The sequence below is a fragment of the Eulemur rufifrons genome, chromosome 19, assembly GCF_041146395.1.
Source record: "Eulemur rufifrons isolate Redbay chromosome 19, OSU_ERuf_1, whole genome shotgun sequence".
Classification (NCBI taxonomy): Eukaryota; Metazoa; Chordata; class Mammalia; order Primates; family Lemuridae; genus Eulemur; species Eulemur rufifrons.
In genome coordinates this window covers 108044441-108067300 of record NC_091001.1, presented here as the reverse complement: position 1 = coordinate 108067300, position 22860 = coordinate 108044441, and the positions used below count along the sequence as shown (strand labels likewise).

Genomic DNA, 22860 nt, shown 5'->3' with positions numbered 1-22860 from the left:
CTTTAAAACACTTCACAACTACAGAAAATGGGAAGTGCTGCAAAGGGAGTTAAGAGGAGGATCAGAACCAGGAATGTCACAGAAGCCAAAGGAAACATGTAATGGTACAGTTGTTAACAAAGAAAGATACTGAGGAAAAGTTACCAAAAAATGATTAGGTGAGTGTTCATGGGTATATGTTTCAGTGTGTATATAAATGTATAGATTTGGTGGGTCTGACAAAGCCAGACATTTGCTTTAAGAAGGATACCATGTTAATTAGTTCAAATGAAACTAGATTGACTAGTGCTAAGGCTAATATTAAATAAACTCAAAGGAGGAGCTACATATTAAATCATTGCTGATATATACCAGACATTCTGTCCCTATGTTTTCTTGGATGATCCTTTAACAGCTCTACCCATTTGTATACAGGAATATGTTATAAATCTTGTAGAGTGTTAAAGGCCATCTAGTCTGAAGCTTGACTCCTCTCTAGAATAATATTACAAAATGTGGTTGAAAATTTGTCTCTCTGATCGGTTCTTATTCTTATACCTCTTCCAAGAAAAGGTTCTTTAAATGTTTGGTGCTTTTTACGATCTCTCACACTTTCAAATAATTTCTTCAGAAGGCAAACTATTCTTAGCTCCTTCCCTTGCTATATGTATAATACTTTCAAATGACCCACTGCCACTTGGTTATTCTCTTCTTCATACCCTCCAGTTTGTATACATGACTCCTAAAATGTGACATTCAAAATGGAATGCACACTGTAGGTTGCTGATTCATGTCAGAGACACAGATACAATTTTATGAGTTAATGAAGCAATGAAGACTCAAATGTCAAAAACAACGGAAATAATGTTGCAGAGGCACAACAAAATCCAAATTAGATTTTAAATGTGCTCTTTACATTTAGGATTTCAAAGAGTATATTAAATAAAAAATTGTCACAAAATGTACCCTATACATTTTACAGTCAGTCTTGATATTAGTTTTATCTACACGCACAGTTGCGAGATGAGAGAAAGAAATCCTTATAACTTACTATTGCTATGACAAAATTTTTAAAAAAATCAACGAAGAATGATTCAAAGGGCAGGGCCAGAAGTTTAAAAAAAAAAAAAAAGTAACAAAAATCAAAAGTAAATGTGCTTTCAAACACATCACAATGCTGATTTGGGGCAGGGAGCAAGGAAAGTGTAAGTCAGTGAACATGAAAACAGACTGTTACATAATTCGGGGCATGCCTCGTTTGGTCTGAAAATTGCTTCATAAACTAATTCTATATGTTATGATACACAGAGAAATCATTAACTTCTCAAATAGCACAAAAGAAAAAATATATAGAGAGGATTGGCGCTGTTACAGTCCTGGATCTAAAAAAACTGCCCTTCTGGAGTCTCAATCAAAAAGAAAGATAACAATACCTGTTCTACTCCATAGGACTATTTTAAAGATCAAATAAGAGAATACACAAGAATTTAAATGAGAGAATAGAATATATATGTAAGCACTTTAGAAGCTGAAAAGTACTATATATTATAAGGTATTAAAACAGCATTTATGCATCAATAATTTTACAACATTAATAACAGGAACTTAATTTTTAGAAGTTTTGTACAAGGCATGTTGAATGGCCTTCAGTGTCTCTGAACTCTGAGTTTCTTTAGCTTAATTACTATCAATAATCACTAATTTTATAATATTTAGTTTTATCATACCTCACACAAAATATTCAACATTTTCACTGCTGAAACACCAATTCTACCTTTGCCATTCTAAATTACTTCCTTCTAGTTTCAAGAAAGCTCGTATAAGATATTTGTGGTTAGAATAAGATTTCTGATAATACAGCCAATGCACATCATTATTCGAATACTGAAGGTCCTGTGTTAGGGAACAAAAAGGATACCTGAAATTAGATACCTGATCTAAGTGTAACTTTTTCCTCTAGCTAACCAAATCCTCAAGTTCACTCCATGTTCAATGAATAACAATGTTTATAAACGCTGTAGTATCTAGTAAGCCAATAAATGGCTATTCTGAATCAAGATACTTAATTAAATGACTTTAACATAGCCATATGAAAATGGCTCCATCAAATTGTTTTTGTGCATAATGATCATACCTCACTTTCCTCCAATGTTCCTAACTCCACCTCAATTCCAAGTAATACCCACTTTACCCATTAGTTAATATTTGCATTTTTAGAGATGGTTTATATTTTTCTCTAAATCACAACTTGAGTTACTATTTAACTGTATGGATTTGAAATTGAGATCAGCTCCTGCTTCCCAAGTCACCTAATATAAAAACGTTTGATCATGAAACGCAGTGTACACACTTGACACTTGAGGGTCTGGGTGCAATATTTTTTTTTTTCTTTGAGACAGGGTCTTGCTCTATTACCCAGGCTGGAGTGCAGTGGCATGATTATAGCTCACTGCAGCCTCAAACTCTTGGTTTCAAGTGATCCTCCCACCTCAGCCTCCCAACTGCATCACCATGCCTGCTTAATTTTTTTGTGGAGACAGGGTCTCACTATGTTGCCCAGGCTGGTCTCGAACTACTCGCCTCAAGTGATCCTCCTGCCTCAGCCTCCCAAAGTGCTGGGATTACAGATGTGAGCCACTGAATCCAGCCTTGTATGCAATGTTAACACTATCTCCTAAATCACTACATTAGTCAAAGCACTTACAAAAGCTGAAAGTAGCATGATTATACAGTCAGTCCACACTTAATGTTGTTGGTAGGTTCTTGGAAACTGTGACTTTAAGTGAAATGAAGTGCAACAAAATCATTTCTTTTCTCATCAGTGTTATAATGAAACAACTTTGAAGGAAACAACTTTAGTCGTTGGAAGTTTCCAAGAACCTGTGGACGTTAAGTGAGGGCTGACTATATACCTAAACATGACAAAAATGAACGCTTTATAGATTTTTGGTTGAATTTAATGTATGTGTTTGATTTAGCAAATAAATTTATGTCACTTTCATCCAAATCAATGAATGAGACATGCACACTAAAATAGTTTCAAACATTTGGTATTCCATGGCTCTAAAATTTAAATACCAACCAAAGGAAAACTAATTAGGAAAACTTGTAGTTTGACTATAAATAGCAAAATATTTTAATAGACTTTAATTTTAACCACATTTTAATTTATTACCTTGGTTTGTTCGGGGCAAGCTGTCGACTTGGCCGTCTAACAGACTGGTTTGGTTGTATCTTCATCGAAGTTCTAGGAGATGACCGTGCAAACGGGTCTGGAGCTGGGGGCTTTTTAGGTATCTTTTTTACCAACCGACTAACCCACTTTTGCTGCTCTTCTGTAGAATTTGCTAATAACAATAGATTCTTTGCCGTTGAAATATCATAATACACTATAAAGAAATATATGAAAAAAGTTAATGTGCTTAAAATGATCTGAACATAAATAAAATCGATGGAGTGAGCAATTTACTAGTTACCTTTACAAGGTGCTATAATCTCCTCCTTTTTATCCATGTGATCTTTATGGCATTTAATGTGGCAGCGACGGCACTCTAAAGCAGGAGGAGGTTTAAACATATGCCACAGTGGCTTCATACAAGCCTCACAGTTGGTTGGGAAATGATAAAGAGTAGGAATAAACTCATGTCCTTTGTGGCAAATATAATTAGATTTTTCTCCAACTGGCTCCACTGGAAATTCTTGTTCCTTCTTACTTTCTCCTTCATTGGCATATAGAATCTATAAACAGTAAAAAAAAAAAAAAAAAAAAACCAAATAAACAAAACAAAACAATGATTCCAAACATATTTTTTATGTAGTAACCAGTCTGATAGTATAAAGTAAAATTAGTCTTAATTATTCGGTGAAAAGAAAATGCATTTGAAGTCAAAACCTACGCAGGCTCTGCCTAATCAAGAGCTTCTGTAAGAAAAGACATCAGACGGTCACTTTGGTTCACATTTCAAAAGAACTGATCCTGTTCAAATGCTGCCTCCTTATTTTCTCTGTATTTTACTATGCTTTAGCAACACTATCAGCCCAGCAAAAGGTAAATTTGCACTTCATAAGTGTTAGAAAGTTTTTTGAGAGAGATCATTCAAAACAATTGCCTGAAGAAATGTGGCAATTATACTAATTGGTGTGTTATAATTCTTAAGAACAGAAACCTGTGTGATAGCTGTAAGCACAGCTACATTTTAAAAGATCTGTATTTGGAGAGTAGAGGGAGGGAAAAAAAGAGGAAAGGATGTGTAAAATACTATGAATAAACATTACAAGCATCCAGAAAACAAGGGGCCAACTCCCAAATAGCACACCAAGCACAATGGCTTTTATACAGAAAAACTGAGTAACTAATTGTTAGATTGACTAATTTTAAAATGAAAGCAGTAAAGGGAAGTTATTTGGCTTTATTTTAAATCAGAAGTAAAAGGGATACCAGGTACAAAATTTAACTCCATAAGCAATTTTTTTTAACTTTCTAGAGAGCTGAACACAAAATTGAAAACAGAAGGAAAAAGCTCATGCTTAAAAAAATTATAACCAACCTTAAAAATACAGCAAAGGCCAGAAACATGATATAAATACACTACAGACTTTAACAATTAAAATGGTAAGCGGAATGAAGATGTATCCAAACAGAACAAGAGTCACAAAATAAAAAATCATTTTTAAATAGGACTGAAACAGAAAGGTAATCTGAAGAAGGCCAAAAAATAAAGAAATTTGATCTGTCATATCATAACTTAGGTGAAAAAAATAAAATAAAATCAAACAAACAAACAAAAACAAAATAAAACTATGTTTACCTGGAATATCCTTGGAATTTCTTTAGCATCTGCTCTATATACATCTGTCTGTGTAACTGGTCGGACATGAAATAACTTGCTAGGAAAGATTTTGAAGAAATAAATAAAATATTACCCAAGGATCAAATTATATTAATCTATACTTAACTCAGAAATTAAAAATTAACTACTTTGACCCATGTTAGGAGCTTACCGAATATCTTATTCTATTAATTCAATCATTACTTAAGATTTTTAGCGATTTCTTTCATCTGTACAAAGCAAATTGCAAGAAAATGTAACAACAGTATGGGAGGAGCTATACTATAGTTCTTACATGGCTAAGAAATTACATTAATTGTTACTCTCTTACCATACTTTAAAAGATGAGAAAAGATACAGTTCCTAAATATTCTAATAAAAACACTTACTCAATATCTAAAACCATGTAAGGGTTAGATTGTTCTTTATCTTGTTCACTGTCATAGAAAAGAATCTTCTTACTGCTTACAATCACATACTGTTAAAAAGAGGGAGGAAAGAAATCAATGACTCAAGTTATTATATACCTTACTGATTTTCTTTGAAAATAAATTCTATATTGGCAATAAAATCATATAAAATACCTAAGTAACTAAAAAGTATTTAATGTATCTTTAGGAAAGTTTCCTTAAAATAAGTTTTGTTTGTAGATATTTTAAATAAGCAAATGGGGGGGAGAGGGTAAAGTCGAACATTTTTTGGACTTACTTAGCTTTGGGATCTAACAGCATTAGTAACCTTATCAAAAATGAACATAATAACATCGATAATCATAGTAACAGAGGAAAAGAAATAAAGGTGTCTTTTTTAAAAATCATATTCAGAGTTGTTTTCCCAAACAGCAAAAGCACCAAGATCAACAGGCTTATATTTTCCTAACAAAACCTGTCTTATTAATAACACATGAAGAAAAAACAAGTTTTTACAAAGATAAATAAAATAACATCATTCCAAATCATAAAGTATAAACAAGTTTTATGTGTCTAGAAGTTCCAGTCATGTAAATCCAATGGTTGGAGTTACACCAAAAGCAAAACAACAAAACAAAACAAAAAAATAATAAAAACCATATTCGAAAGTACCAATTACCTTTTTAACCCATCCAAATTTCTTAGTGTTGTTTCTCACAGGCAATGAAAGCCATCCTTCCAATCTTGACTCTATAAATAAAAGCATAAGATATAAGTATATATGTAACGATTTTCCTTTGACAAGGAATTTAATAAAATTTTAAATGGAAGTCAGAAATCAAGTAAGCCTTTCAGAATTTATCACTGTAAATTATCTAGGATACAATAATAGCATAGGATCAGTAGACACAAGTTATGTAATCCAAAACAAAATCTACATTATATCACATTGGAAATAGATATTCTATAGTTTTTATAAAGTCAAATATCCTACTGATTAAATTCATGCATTTGCAAAATTCAGGAGAAAAGTTGCAAAACAAAAAAACAAAAAAACAGGCAGCAGCAGCAGCAGCTCTCGGTTGTCACTGGCCCACCAGCATTAGATTAGAACCTTTTATTTTTCCTTTGGAAGAAGGCCTAACTATAGAAAAAGTGCACATCTTTGAGGAGAAAACATTTTAAATAATTATATGTTCAGAGAAAATGGAATTTTAGAATGGCCATAGTAAAATTGTATAAATTATACAAATTTAGTTAATGAGTGGCAATATAACCAAAAGATATCTATATTCCAAAATATCAAAATCAATAAAATTCCAGTTCAACAAAGGAAAGTGTCTGAATCCTTGGAATTTATCCTAAATGGTATGTGATCAGTATCTTTTAATGAAATAAGTGAAATAGCATTTTGGGAGGTTATTCTATTAACAATAGTAAAAGTAGCTATCACTTATTTAACATCTACTGTGTGTCAACTGTGCTTAGATGCTTTACAAAAATTTTCTTCAATCCTCCCCACAGAACAGGAATTATACCCTTAATTTTGATGAGGAAATTGAAGTCTTGAAAGATCACACAGAGATGCCTCTTTGATATTAAATGAAGAAACCCTCTGGTTTTTTAATTGAAACTAAAAGCCCTTTCAGGGTAAAGATCAGCCCAAATTGCTTCATATTCTCTTTTAAGGCCTAGACCAATGTGACTAGGTAAGCACTCAATAAAAACCTAATATCCTCTGAAACGGTCTACATGCCTTTTTCTGTACTGTCAACTCCTGATATTAAACTTTGTAAGGAAATTCTTCTTGGTTGAAACTGCTAAAACAAGTAGTGAAACCATGCATTCTTAAGCGATATAATGTACTGCTCCATTCTTGTTAAGTTAGCAAAATAAATGACCTATCACAATTACAATAGTAATGCCATATGTAAATACCTGAAAAACAAATTCTTTGTTCATGCAGAAGTTTATTTTTAATTGAGTATAGGGCAACATGTTAGAGTTAGTGAATATTAGTTAATGTTATAAAAATTTTTCAAAAAGGCTAAAATCAAGGGTAGTACAAAAAACGCTAAAGATGAAAAGATTTTCAGGATATCACCTGTACCATTAGGTTCCGTTGAAATGGGTAAGTAAGGCAAAGGTTCTTCTTCTGAGTCAGAGTCAGGGTCAGAGTCAGAGTCAAGGAGCATGTGAGAACTGGAAGGCTTAGTGGCAATATTGAGAGAAGTAGAGGAACGCTGGTAGGTGAATGACATGGATTCCATAGTGTGTGATTGAGTGATATGAACTACACACCCAACATACACGTAAGAATGCAGAAAGAAGAGAAAATAAAATGAAAGCTTAAAAAGAGAGCTACTATAATATATAATGAGTTAATTTACATAACTAAACACGTGGAGTTTTCTTTTGCATGTTTCTGAAAAAGTTTGTCAAAAACCAATAAATAAAATAATTCTAAAATGTTATTTGAATCCCCACTCTAAAGTATAGGTTTTCCCTTTAAAAAATGACAAACATTTTTCCTCCAGAGCAGTCAGTCACAGGACTTAAAGAAATCTACTGACTTATATTAAAGACAAACAGGAGGGAAGAAAGCAAATCTGTACCTGGAAACCCATCATCTGCCTCAGCATCCCCTGGTCCACTGCCTATACTGGAACTATCCAGACCAATATGCAAGGCCTGGAGCTGTGACCGCAGCTGCTCAATGTCACTGTCTTTACTGTCCAGTGTCATCTGCAGTTCAATTCGAATCTGGCTTTCTTCAGCTATTTGCTATAAGAAATTAAATTAACAAATAAAATGGATGCAATATATCTCATAATTTTGCTTCTTGGTTCAATAATAATAATTATTAAGTAATAGAAATGTTCTACCAGTGAAATACACACAAACATGAAAATAATTCCACTTCTTAAAAAGAAGTCTTTAATCTAGAGTCCAGAAAGTATTCTTACGGCCTGCATTTCATTCAGCTCTTTCTGATACTTGATCATCTGCTGGGTCAATTTTTCGCGTTCAGATTTAAGCTCCATATGTAGCTTTCTATTCTCCTTCTCTTTTCTCCGCACATCTGTGTCACTTCCACGCTTGACAGGTTCTTTTCGATTCATGATCTCAGCCAATTTATTCACAGCCTTAAAAACATAAAAATAAGTATGTAAATAAAATAAAATACATTGATGATTTCTAAGTAACTCATCAATAGCAAGTTATACAATCACTAATAATCTTCTTCCCTATACACAGGGCTACAAAGAAACATTCCATATTATTGAAATAATATACCTTCATTACTCATCATCTACCTCCATTCTATACTGTTAGTTTTTTACATGTTTTTCTGAGAACTGTAATTTTAAATATTTATAGGTTTGATCTGATGTCACTTGCTATGATTTTTTAGTTCCAAAAGAAACTTTAACAGGCAGATCTTTCTTCTTTTACTCTAAAACAAAATTTTGCACTGGCATCACATTAATAAAATACACTATGTCCAACAACAGCGAAGTGTACCTAGTACCCACATGCCTTTGAGCTGTATACACAATTGTGGGAGTTGGCCGAGGGGTGGCCAATAATTACAGGTGCCTTTTCAGACTCACCCTTTCAAGCTGTCGGCAAATGGTCATTCCCTATAGTTCCTTAAAAGCAGAAAAACTTACTAAATCACAATGAAAAGTTGGGAGAGAATGTGGTTCCATATGGAAAAATTACAGAAAAATTTAGTAGACGTTAAACTGGACAATATTAATCAAATCTAACTTCTCCCAACCTGGCAAAAATCAGTAATTCTGACTGTTCACAAATATTGATACATTCAATGACTATTGCTTCTAATTTGTAATGCTAGAAGAGATAAACTAAAACAAAATTCAAAATCATATTTAGATTCTATTATACATACTTGAGTTTTGAGTGTTCTTTCTGTTAACAGCTGTTTCTCAAACTGTGCTTTAATAGCTGCTGCACTTATCTCTTCATCTTTCAACCTTGACAGTTCTGAAACACGGAAAAATTTAAAAATTTTATTGATACCAATTATAGCAACTGATAAATACTAGGTATATTAAAAATTAACTTTGGTCTTTGTTAATACATACGCTCTTGAGCATCCTTCAATTTATTATTTAATTCTTCTTTCTCATTTGCAAGATTGGCAACATCACTAGTTAGTGTCCTATTAGTTTCTTCAAGCTAAGAAATTAAAGTTGAAAAAAAAAATCACATCCCTGTTTACAAAATTTAAGTTATAAAACAACAATTAAAATCGAAAATATCCTGTGATGTTATTGAACCTCGTTTTTCTTTTTTCTTTTTTTTGAGGCAGAGTCCCGCTCTGTCACCCTGGCTAGAGTGTGTGGCGTCAGCCTAGCTCACAGCAACCTCAAACTCCTGGGCTCAAGCGATCCTACTGCCTCAGCCTCCTGAGTAGCTGGGACTACAGGCATGTGCCACCATGCCTGGCTAATTTTTTCTATATATTTTTAGTTGTCTAGCTAATTTCTTTTTTATTTATTTTTATTTTTTAGTAGAGATGGGGTCTCGCTCTTGCTCAGGCTGGTTTCGAACCCCTGAGCTCAAATGACCCGCCCGCCTTGGCCTCCCAGAGTGCTTGGATTACAAGCTTGAGCCACCGCACCCGGCCCCTCTTGTTTTTCTAAGTATATCCATTGCTACGCTTCTTGTCCTTGTGATAAACTGTATTATAAACTGTATTCACCTTTTTCACCTATAATTGTGTTTTATTACATATATCTGAAACAATACATAGTGTGGTTTTATGTGATTTCCAATCATACTGCATTTATTTCTTTGTAACTGTTTTCACTCAATACATTAAAGAATTAAATTGCTGATATATATAAAGATCTAACTAATTCATTTTAACTGACATAGTTAGTTCCACCTTCTACCACATTTAATGTATCCATTCATTCGTCTACTAATAAGACATTTGGGCCAGGTGCAGGGGCTCACGCCTGTAATCTCTTCACTTTGGGAAGTTGAGGATGGGGGGATCACTTGAGGCTAGGAGTTTGAGACCAGCCTGGGCAACACAGTGAGACCCCAGCTCTATAAAAAATAATTAGCCAAGTGTGCTGGTGTGCGCCTGAAGTCCTAGCTACTTAGGAGGCAGAGGTGGGAGGATCACTTGAGCCCAGGAGTTCGAGGATACAGTGAGCTAAGATCATGCCGCTGCACTCTAGCCTGGGTAATAAAGCAAGACCCTGTCTCTTACAAAAAAAAATTGAGATTTTGCTGTAACAGTTATGCTGTTAAAAGTGTCATGCCTGAGTTTCTATAGTGTTTTTATCTTAATGTGGACTTTCTCTGGACAGTATTATATGAATATTTAAGATTTACTGGAAATTGCCATACTATTTACTATACTATGCTCTGCCATACTAAATTTACACCCCCCGTGGTAGTAAGAAAGAATGCCCTCTTCCAGTCTTCAAACACTTGGAATTGTCAGATAATGAATTTCTGTCAGTGTAATGGGTATGAAATGGTCTTTCAAAGTTGTTTTATCTAGGCTTTTCTCAGAGAGTAGTGAGGTTAAGCAACTGTTTATCTATTTAGGTTTTTTCTCTGGCCAATTTTTCTTCTGAATTGTTTAACCTTTTCTTACTGAATTGTAGGAGTGTCATATATATTCTAGATACTAATCCCCTGTTTAATAAATATATTGCAAATTATCTCCTCCCTGTTATTTATGTTGTCTTCTGTTATATATAAGTTTTGGATTCTAATAGCTTAACATTGTCATTTTTCATATTTAGCTCAAGATACCTAGCATAGCTTAGCATATCTAGCTTAAGATAGCTAGAATTTACTTTTGTGTGTCATATGGTAGGAATTTAATTTTATTCTTTTCCACATAAAAATAGTTTTTCTAAAACCATTTATTAAATCTGTGTCCTTTCCCACTGATTTGCATACTGCCACTTCCATCACATGCCAATTTCCTGTATGTGTCAGAATCTATTTCCAGCTTCCCTATTCATTTCCACTGAACAGGATTAAATATCCTTTTCTAATACCACACTTCTCAATTATTGCAGCATTTCAACAGGTCTGGATAATTGATAAGGTAAATCCAACTACCTGATATTTTACTTCTCTTTGAAATTTTTATTGCAATTTTTTCAATCTGCATAAAACTAAATGTCTTCATGGTAGTTTCAAGATTCTTTTGAATTAAACTCTGTCTAAAGAGAAGAAAAATTCTTTTCTACTTTTGGTATTTTCCCTTTCAATTTAGTACTTTAACTTTGAATTTGCCAATAGGTGAAGTCACTGGAAATAGTTCTTCAGTAAGCCTCTCTTTAACAAATAACACTGAGAAGCTGATGGTTAAATGAATTAAAAATCTTGTAGGCAGCATATATAATTTTTCATTTAAATCTATGACACTTTCCTAGTGATTCTAAAGAAGATTTATGGTATAATCCAAAAAAGTACTAAGAATTTTACTTACAGATGCAATTGTAGCATCTTTTTCAGTAAGTTCCTGTTTGTGTCTAGCCATCATCTCTTTGATCTCCAGCTCTTTCATGATTTTCTCTTTTTCCAAATCAGAGTATTGTTCTTCAGCAATTGAACGAGCCAGCTGCTCAGAATCTGCTTTAGTCAAGGTGATCTCCAGTTGAGCAGCCAAAGAGTCCCTACATTTTAGAGATGTATCATTTTCATGTTCAATTTTCATTATGAAGTAAAAGTTTTTATCTAATTCACCAACAAATTTTTATTCATCGACAAATTTTTATTTAGTGAATACCAGGCACTGTTGTTCTAGGAGCAGAGTATATAGCTAAGAACAAAAGAGATAGCGTCTTGTCCTTACCTTTCATCCTGTAATTCCTGTTTCTTTTGCTGCAATTCTTTACAAAGTTTGGTCTTTTCTTCACATTCTTCTTTAAGTTCCCGAACTTGTGTTTTATAGAGGGTCTAAATAACAAAATAGAAATTTATAGCATCATCATCAGGAATATTATTTCTACATTCAAAACCTATCCAGACAAAAAAGGAAACATACAAATATTTTCTTAATATTGAGCCCCTGAGTAAATTAATAGTTCAAAGAACTGTCCTATTTTCTGGTCATCAGCTAATTGATTAATAAAAGTTCAGTTAATAATTTAGAAGCATGATTTATGACTGGCTATCAGAGTGGTTATTTCTTATTGCATGGCAGATACAGGTAGGATGAATGAGGAGGCAAGGAAAAATATTACCAATTTAGACAAGAAAATTTTATTGGCTTAAATAAATGAAACAGGTGACAGTTTCTACTTCACACTTTAAAACTGATCTTTAAAAAGCACAAAGGTGAAAATAACAATTTTATTTATTATGAAAATATATTCTTCCTCAAAAGCAATGCTTTTAATCAGCTTCATAGGGTATGGTATTGTGCTTAGGATTATTTTTCTAGCAATGATAATGGACTTTTGCTAAACGATCTACATTCTTTTGCCCAGTTGCTCTTTTTAAGAAGTGCGTGATACAAAACATCCCATCCGTAACTCTGTCTGCTGTTTGCTATACAAATATATCCTAAAGACAAGAATCATTCTCCTGTTTCTGAGTAATAATTAAAAAACAAAATTCTACAAGTACAGCAATTTTCAAATTAATGTATCTAGAACTCACTGAGAAATACTGTTCTGCTTCAAGCTGATCCTGGAGCTCTTTCATTTGCCCATCTGCATCCTGACGTTCTCTGTGAGGACACCAAATCAAAGGTTTGAATAAATTATACACATTTTAAACCAGCAAGTTTTGAAGTATGGTCTGGGGAACTCCTGGGAATCCCCGAGGTTCTTTCAGGAAATCCATGAAGTCAAATCATTTTCATAATAATAATAAGCACCACTGCATTTTTTACTCTCATTGCCTCACGAGTGCAGCTGGACTCTTCCTGCAGCTACGTGATATACAATGGCTAATGAAGTGTGTGCTTGTGTGTTCTTGTGTTTCAAAATTGTCTCAGTTTTAATTTTGAACACAACAGATATCATTAGATAAATCACATAAACAAGAACTCTTTGGAACCCTTGATAATAGTGTTATACTAAACAACACTGAATTATGCATTCCCATCATACACTGTTATCAACCATGTATGCCAACCACATAGTAGAATTCAAGGAGTACCTGAAATTTGGTTATCTTTGGGGGAGTGAAAGAAATGCATGGAAGAGGGCTTGTAGGGAGATCAGGAGTGCTCATTTTATATCTAAATTTGGATGGTGACTGCACAGATTTACATAGTTTGCAAAAATTCACTGAGCTCTACACTTACTTATGTGCTTTTTCCACGTTTGTTAATCTTAAATAAAGAAATAAACTAAAAAATAAAATAAAAAATAAGCCCAACAACCCATTTAAGAAGATGGGTTCAAATACTACACTAAATTCTAGGCTCCTTGCAAAAACATAAAAATTATAATTATTGCAAGCCAAAACTATGGGGAAAAGCAAGTTGGAAAACAATGCAACGTGTACGATATAATTAACAAATAAGCAAAAACCAAAATAAAATGTACAAAAACCCAACCCTATATATTAATATATTTGTTCAGATGTATAGGTACAGGTACAGAAATAGGATAAATAAAGGATAGATAACAAACTGTTAAGATATGTTATCTCTGCAGAGAGGAAAATGTCTGAATTCATGAAGGGGAACTTCTATTTTCTTTCTTTCTTTCTTTCTTTAAATATAGGTCTGAATATTTTACAATGAGAGATATTTTGATACCACTTGGATTGTTAAAAAAATTGTATGCAGCAAGAACGACTCATGTCTTCAAAACAGTGTTACAGAAAAAAATAAAAATTAAAAAAAAAACTTGGAGGGAGTAAACAACTTAATTCCACTATATTACTTAGAACACTCACCCTATTCACATCTAACACAATTCGATCACTTTGCTTACTTATTGGTTTTTAAACCTCTGGGTAAAAAGGAAGTTATGATTCAATGTCACTTATCGGTATTATCTCTATATTTTATTATTGATGAGTATATTATTGAGAATTCATGATTCTTATTTCTGAGTCAAAAATGTGAGAGATGCTAATTAATAATAAATATATGAAAGGTCAAGTTTTAAAACTGACCATCATCAGCTAAGCCCACTTGTAGCACACCCTAGTATAATTTTAATATCAAGATCTTCTTGAAGAGCCCATATCATTCACTTATATGTAACTTTAGAAACCTAACATTTATTAGATATTTAAGAGAAGCATTTTTCAGAAAGTAACCATGTAATAGGCACATGGTTACAAATGAATAGTACAGAAGAGCAGGAAGGAATTATTATACAAAGAAATAACAGCCTCCTCTCCAACCCCACCAATCCTACCCATCTACAAGATACCACTTGGTTTCATTTCTGGGTTTTGTTCTTTCGGTGGTTACCTCCACATCTCAGCTATTTCTTGACATAAATTTTAGATTTTATTTACCAATTCCCTGCTGCTAGACTTGAATTTAGCTCTCTTGCCACCCCCAACTTCTCCCTAAACCCCAAATATTAATAGTTGTATCACTGGTTTAAGTGACATGATTAAGCCTCTATTTCTTTTTACTTCAACCACAAAGCATAATACCCCCAGTTTGTTAGATGAGAACTCTAGCACTCCCATCCTTTGTCTTTGTTTTTGAAATTTCATGAGAACACGTCGAGATGTAGGTCTTTTTTCATTCAGTTGCTGGGTCCTTTCAATCTAAAGACTTTTCTCCTTCAGCTATGGGAAATTCTCTATTATTCCTTTAACAATTTCCTCCCCGTGGTTTTTAGTCCTCTCTAGAATTCTTATTAGCTGGGTGCTAGAACTCTTGGAACAGTCTCTCTAAGTCTTACCTATTTCTTTTGCATCTTCCATATCATTTCTTTTTGCTCTACGTTTTGTAAAATTTCACCTTTTCTTTGAACCCTTCTAATCAATTTACATTGGCAGTATATTTTTAATCTTTGAGAGCACTTTCCTATTCTAGAATAAGTGGAAGTGGTATCTCCTGAAATTTTTAATAAATACTAATTACAAGAGAATCTTTATAGTGCTTCTGTCGTTACAGAACTTTTAGAAGTTCTCTTCTACTCCTTGATGTATGTTTCCTTTGGGGCGCTTTTTCTTTTCCTTTTTTCTCTATCATAATCTTCCTCTTTGATATTGAAGGCTTTCCTCAAATGCTTAGTGATACATGGTTATTTGTTTAGAAAGGAGGTGAGAAAAATTTTAATCTCTATGCACATGGGAGGAGTTTTCTCACTGGCAAGCTTTAGTTTAAGATGAGAGGCTTAAAAAGCCAGCATTAAGCAGAAGGATCCCTAAATGTCAGACTGAAGAAGGCTTTTCACTCCATACTGGCTATTTCATTATAATACCCTAGAGGTTGTGCCCAGTTTCTTTAGAGGATAATGCTCTCAGAGGAACTCTAGTGGTCTATGAACAAATTTCAATAACCCCTCTATGTTTTTCTAAGCCTCTCCCTTCTCATGTTTTAGATTCTCAGGCCAGTAGGGCATGATGACCAGAATCCTGAAAATTTTAACTACTTGAACTTTCTAAGTTGTTTCACAGAAATGGCAGAATTTCTGCAAGACAAGGAGCTTAGACTCTGAAGCTCTGAGGCAAAGTTCCTGATGTCAAGACTCACCAGCCCCCACAAGCTGCGCCAATGCAGGTAGCCCCTTGTTAATTTCACCACAACTTGTTCCAATGCACGTAGCCCCTCCTTGTAAAGCCCATACTGTTTGTTAGTCAGGGAGACAGATTTGAGGCTGATACCGATTCCCTGTTCTCCTGACACACATCTTTCGTATTAAAAAATTCGCTTCTTTGTTGGCAATCCTCGTGTCTCAATAATTGGATCTTTGTGCAGAGAGCAGCTGGACCTAGGCTCAAACCCCCTTGTGGTTTCATAACAGTAGTGGGAGGTACCTGGCTGCAGACATTTCTACAAGGGTGGTGGTGGAGTATGACCAGTCAATTATTCCATTCACAGTGCCACATTTACTCCAGCCCTTCAAGGCATTTCCTTTGAATACTGAAATGTTTTTTTCTTCATCTATATCCCATTCCATATATACTCCTGGCCTTATACATACTCCTTGCTCCCTTCATTCCACTTCCATAGTCACAAGGATTCTATCAGTTGCCATCAAAGGACCTTCTTGCCCTCCAACCCATTCTCATTCTTATTATGGGTTCATATATTTAAAAATTTCCTTACTAGAATTTTACTAGAATCTTAGAAGGAAGAAGAGATATATATGTTGGCCATTTTAAAAAGCAGCCTACATAGCACTTCATATGGAAATTCCCTTTGTATGTATCTTTTTCTTTTGACCTAACATTCCAATTATTTATGTACTTGCCTTACCTCCTTCTCCCCAATAAATAACTTCTGATAAAACATTAGTAGCTTCTCCAGAGTAGGAAATGTACCTGGTAAATCTTTCTATCTCTCACAGTGACTATTCCAATGCCTTACACATAACAGGGATGCATTCATTCATGCAACATTTATTGAAGATATTCTATGTGCAAGACCTTAATCAAGGATTGGAGAGAACAAAATATAAATGACTTTTGTCCTTCAGTAAATTTATAACCTATTAGGTGGTTGAGATAGAAAACATGGGTATCTTTGGGGAGGAGTGACTAGGAAAACAGAGATTAAAAAACAAGAGACCCATGTGAACTTAGAAAGAAAATAAGAGGTATATATACTAAGTACCATAAGTAAGGTATAAACAAAGTGTTATTAGAACTGGGGGAAAAGCACAATCTAGATGATTAACTACCTCTTGCATTCATATAAACACCACTGTTAGGATAGATACTATGGACAGCATTCAGCCAAGTGGTTTTAAACTGTATTCCCTAGAGCCTAGGATTCACTGCTTAGGCTGTTGACTGAAGCTAGGTCAATGAGTTTAATCCCAGGACTTTGGGGTGTTTTCTGAAATTTGGATTACAGTAAAGTTTGATCAGAGTCTCTCCAAATAAACGAAGCTATAAGACATATCTCTAGAGCTGTCAACAGACAAGTTTTCTGTTAAATGGAAAAAGCAGGCCTAAAATGAGAAGAATAAACTTGATATACAGAAAAACAAAGCAAAACAAAACAAAACAAATCAAAGACGAAAATGTCTGAATATTGTTGCAATTTCTAGTTCCAATTTTATTTTATTGTATTTTATTTTATTTTCAAGACAAGGTCTTGCTCTGTCACCTGGGCTACAATGTAGTGGCATCATCATAGCTCACTACAACCTCAAACTCCTGGACTCAAGTGATCCTCCTGCCTCAGCCTCCCTGAATAACTGGGACTGACTACAGATGTGCACCAACATTTTTATATTTTTTTGTAGAGGTGGGAGTCTTGCTATGTTGCCCAGGCTGGTCTTGAACTCCTGGGCTCAAGTGATCTTTTCACGTAGGCCTCCTGAAGTGCTGGGATTACAGGTGTGGGCCACTAGGCCTAGTATCTAGTTCCAATTTTAAAAGTTGAACTTTCATTAAGAGTCTAGGCTTACTCTGGCAATAAACAGATCAGCAAAAAGAACAAAGTCTACTCAAATATTTTGAGCATCCTTTCCTGGATAGTGTCAACTTCACGGAACTATCACAGGTATGTAAAAAGCAGGCAATTAACAATGATGAAAATAGTAGAGTAAAAAAATAAAAATAAAAAAATAAAAACTTCAAGATACAAAAAAAAAAAAAAAAGAAAGAAAATAGTAGAGTAATAGTCATAGTTGAAGTGGTAGTAACAGTAAAAGTTGTAGCAGTTATAGTCCCTACCATTTATTGTGTGCTGGATGCTTTAAATGAATCATGGTTGTTCTTTACAAGATCCCTAACAAGCAAGCTCTTACTGCCCTCTTTCAAAGGTGTGATAAAAGGCTCAGAGAGCTTAAACTATTTTGCCAAATGCTGGTCAACTAGTAAGCAATGGAACTGATATTCACACCTCAGTCTGTCTGCTCCAAAGCCTATGTTTCTTTCCACTCTATCACACTGCCTCTCATCAAATAACTGGGGTCCAATATGACCTTTAGTCATGATTGGGAAGAAATAATTATACTACTAACAGAATGAATGGGACAAACTTTAATAGCATACTTACTGTATATTTTTAAAGTATTTTAACAATATGCTTTCCACTTTCTAAGTACATTAAGTAGAGCACTAGAGTATACCCTACAAAATCATTACAAAAGGCACATGGACAACAGGCTTGAGAGGTAGTCCTGAGGAAGAATCTTATGGAGTGAGAATCACAGACATTTTCTTCTGCTGCAACACCAAACATACCTTCTCTATCATCATATTATCATTAGGTAGCAGCAGTGAAAAACTGTTGGGGAAACAAATACAATCTTCTTTAAGGACAACAGTGGCATTCAACACACTACTTTTGCAGAAAGAAAGGGAAAATATGGTCAGGAGAGTAAAATGGTCAAAAGAAAATCCCCAGATACACCAAAATTAAGATAATTTACACATAGATAATTGTGCATATTAAAACTTTGTCTCAAACTTACTTTCGAAGTTCAGCGTTTTGTTTTTCCAAGTTCATTTTCATTTCCATGAGATGGTTATTCTCTTGTTTTAACTGCTTTTCTGACATTTTTAGTGTGTTAACTTGCTGTGTTTGCATCTTCAAGTCATTTTGTGTAAGGCAACGCTTCTGAGTTTCCTGCTCTATTTTTAATGTCAAGTTTCTAACCTAAAAAACAAATTGTGAACTTGGTATATTAGTAAATTGATTTTTCTTATCAACAAAGTGGCATCGAATATGGTGATGTAAAATAGATTCTTACCCTTAGGAAGCTAATTCATTTCACAGTGAAATACTTTTTGTATTTCTAAGAATGTTATAAATATATCTTTAAAATAAAATATAATCTTTGAGGTAAAAATAATTTTTAAAAATTTTAAAGTATGACTCATTTAGTATATCATCAAATGATATGCTTAAACCTACAGGCTGTAGAATGCTATTTTATAGAAAAATTTTTTAAATTGTGAAACCATCATTAGACCTTTACAAATAAACCTAATTTCTGATTAATTCATTAAATAGTTTATTAGTATTAGTAAAATTAATACTTACATCCTCATTTAGCACATCTTTCTGTTTAAGGAGCTCATTTATTTTCTGTTGTGACTGCTTGAGGTCACAGTCTAATAGGGAGCATCTTTTTTCGGCTTCCAGCAATAGATTCTCCACTTTCTGTTTTAAAGTCCTTTCCTCCAATAGCTTCTTCTCCATTTCTATTACAATACAAATGGACATAATCATAAATTTACAAATAAAAGCAGCACATCAAATATATGACACAGTGCTAATAAAAATTACAATAAATGATGCTGCCTTATATTTTTATTAATTTTCAATTAACATTTTCATCACTCCTCTCAACATATTTGAAATGTCAAGAATTTCACGCTTGAAAATTAGAAGTTTTATTTGCAGTATAAAAATGTATCACACTCTGCAATATTACATTTATTCCAATGGATGCAGGATAATCCTGCTTTTGTGTTCTATAATAGACACTTACATCTTTAAAGATTTTTAAAAAAATTTTCCCACAATTCAATGTCTCTCGGTTTAGTAATTACTACTTTTACCTTAAAACAATACAGGTAGAGTCTATGACCTCTATGGCTCTTTCCCTACTAACATATTATTATGCAGATATTGAAAATTATCTTTTAGGGAGATAGTGAAGGGCAGGACTCTGGAACCAAACTTCTTGAGCTTAAACCCTGGCTCTGACACTAATTATTTGACCAGGCAGGCAAGGTGATTCAGCTCTCTGGGACAGGGACAACAGCACCTTCCCTCCCAGGGATGCTATGAAGATTTTTGAGTTAATACACGTGTGGCACTTAAAAGCTGCCTGGCATACAGCAAGCACTTGGTAAGTGCTCATTATTTAAAAAGCATTTTTAATAACCTAAGAAAATGCTCACAATGATTTTAAAAGAAAAAATAGTATAGAAAATGGAGAAAATATATAAAATATTACCCTAATTAGTAGGATTATGGGTAATCTCTGCTTTTTTCTTTTAACTTTCTTATATTTTCCAAAAGATTTGCAATAAACTTTTAATCTGTTTTATTAATCAGACAAGGCTTTTAAAAGCTTCTTCCATCTCAAAATGAAGAGCAGGAAGTTTGTCTAACCAAGTGATTTCAATATTGAATGTAAGTTATTACAGTTAAAGGATTATCTTTTGACATATTGACTAGTACTTCAGCTCAAATCCAATTAGAGTTTTTCTGCTCCTTCATACCTAATGCTCAACATCTAATTATCATTTATTAAAAACTTTTAGTTTTTAATGGTCTTCAAAAGTATAGAAAAAAGAAACATTCTTCATGTACTACGACTAATTTCTAAGCACTTTACATGTGTTGTTACACTTGATTTTCACATCAATCTAACAATACTATAATTGTTCCTTTACAGGAACGAGGCATATAAAGTTTAAGTAACTAGACAATGTCACATAGCTAGTAATTATTTAGTAAGCTATATTTTTAATCAAAGGAAGCAATGTCATGTGGCAGAAAGACCAAAAGGTTTAGGCTCAGATTTGAATACCATCTATAATATTTAACAGTTTTGTGTACTCATGTGTAAAAGATGGAGGTCATCCAGCATTCTTATATTAGTGTTGTAAATAATAGTATGAAAAAATAGTAGTTACATTTTACTGAACTGGTTCATTTTCATCAGTTCAGAGAATAACCAATGAATGAATGTATTCATTTCAAGAAATAATCACCGTAATGTAGGCATTGAGAATAGAAAGAGGCACAAAGGAATTTATTGAGGTGATGGAAATATTCTATATCTTGTTTTGGGTGGTAGTTATTTGAGTGTATCACAAATGTCAAAAATGTTTGCATTTTATTGCATATAAATTATACCTCAATGAAGATAATTCAACTGTCTTCTAGGCCACAGACAAGGAAATGTGGCCCACTAACTTTCTCCCTCCCAATTATATTTTTCTAAATAAAACACTCATTTGATTTCTTATCATCCTGAATTAGTGCCTTAAACTAACCTGATTTTAATATGAAAATCTATAATTTTAATTATATGCAATAATTAAAGTCAATTTATGTGCTAAGTTACTTATTCATAAAGGTTATGCTTCAGTATGAAATGAAATTTCTGTTCAAGAGTTTTAAGACTTGGGCCGGGCGCGGTGGCTCACGCCTGTAATCCTAGCACTCTGGGAGGCCGAGGTGGGTGGATCGCTCGAGGTCAGGAGTTCAAGACCAGCCTGAGCAAGAGTGAGACCCCATCTCTACTAAAAATAGAAAGAAATTATATGGACAACTAAAATATATATATACAAAAAATTAGCCGGGCATGGTGGCGCATGCCTGTAGTCCCAGCTACTCGGGAGGCTGAGGCAGTAGGATCGCTTAAGCCCAGGAGTTTGAGGTTGCTGTGAGCTAGGCTGACGCTACGGCACTCACTCTAGCCCGGGCAACAGAGTGAGACTCTGTCTCAAAAAAAAAAAAAAAGAGTTTTAAGACTTGTACAAGAATACTTTAAAGTACTGATTTCCTTTGGAATCTCAAATCCATCATAATTATAAATAGTTTGGAAAACAAGAAATTATCCTAAGACAATTCCAGGATAAAGTCTGGTTTGTGGAAAAGTTACTTGGTTCTATTAGTATTATGCAGCTTTTACCAATCTGGCTAGTTAACTTCATCATGCCAAAGATCAAAATATTTAGTGACCTCATATTTTAGTTAGGCTACCTATCATTTTTAAATCTTTATCTTGCATAAACTGGCAAGAATTTTGTAATACAATCTGGTAAAATGTCAAACCATAATAAATATTACAAAAAAGAATACATTCCCCAAATCTGAGTACGTATATCTAGAACTTCACAGTCTGTATACCTGTTAATATTGATACCACTGAAATATTAATTTCTTTCTGATCTAAAAACTTGGTCAAATAATTTTATGTGTTTGAATCAATCTTAGAAATAATTGTTGTAATGATGCAAAGAAAAAAAAAAAAAAACTATGTAAAGCTTCCATAATAGTTTTTTCCCCTCCAGTTCCTAATATTTGGCAATAAAACAAATATTTTTCAAAACCAAAGAGTCGAATACAGAATCACTTCTTAGGAAAATGCTGCTGGAAAACCTTCTTTTAAAAATGCATACCTTTCATGGCTTCTGATTTAGCTTCTTCAATGGATTCATAGATCTTATTTTTATCTGCTAGCCGTGCCTTTGTGGCTTTGTGTTCAGCCTCCTCTTGTTCTAAGCTCTGCTGTATAACTTTTAGTTGGTATGTCATATCTATTTCCATGTTGCTCTTTTCCTATCAGAAATTTAAGATGGCAGTTATCAACAAAAAAGACTGACTCACAAATTCAAAAACTTTCAAAATTGTTAACAGACTTAATTAAGAATGTTCAATATTTCTCCTCCCTCTTCATCCAAACTTCTTTTAATAGTAATCCAGGTACTCCACTTCCTCACTTCCCACTGTATCCATCTTCCACACCTCCACACCACTGTTTTGAGATCTGTATTCAGATCGCTTA

At 33.7% G+C, this 22860-nt stretch overlaps 1 protein-coding gene across 1 annotated transcript in view; it reads right to left on the bottom strand.

Moving 5' to 3' along the window:
• The window catches only part of ROCK2 (Rho associated coiled-coil containing protein kinase 2), a 119492-nt gene that overhangs the window by 5283 nt on the left and 91349 nt on the right, over positions 1-22860 (bottom strand). The window contains exons 18-32 of the mRNA XM_069495157.1: positions 22475-22634; positions 19374-19534; positions 18802-18986; positions 12887-12956; positions 12078-12181; positions 11712-11898; positions 9331-9424; positions 9135-9229; positions 8185-8364; positions 7834-8002; positions 5898-5968; positions 5198-5286; positions 4788-4866; positions 3456-3717; positions 3155-3368 (exon numbers count right to left, since the gene is read on the bottom strand). Of these exons, the coding sequence (XP_069351258.1) occupies positions 3155-3368; positions 3456-3717; positions 4788-4866; positions 5198-5286; positions 5898-5968; positions 7834-8002; positions 8185-8364; positions 9135-9229; positions 9331-9424; positions 11712-11898; positions 12078-12181; positions 12887-12956; positions 18802-18986; positions 19374-19534; positions 22475-22634 (2120 nt within the window). The remainder of the gene's footprint in view (positions 1-3154; positions 3369-3455; positions 3718-4787; positions 4867-5197; positions 5287-5897; positions 5969-7833; positions 8003-8184; positions 8365-9134; positions 9230-9330; positions 9425-11711; positions 11899-12077; positions 12182-12886; positions 12957-18801; positions 18987-19373; positions 19535-22474; positions 22635-22860) is intronic.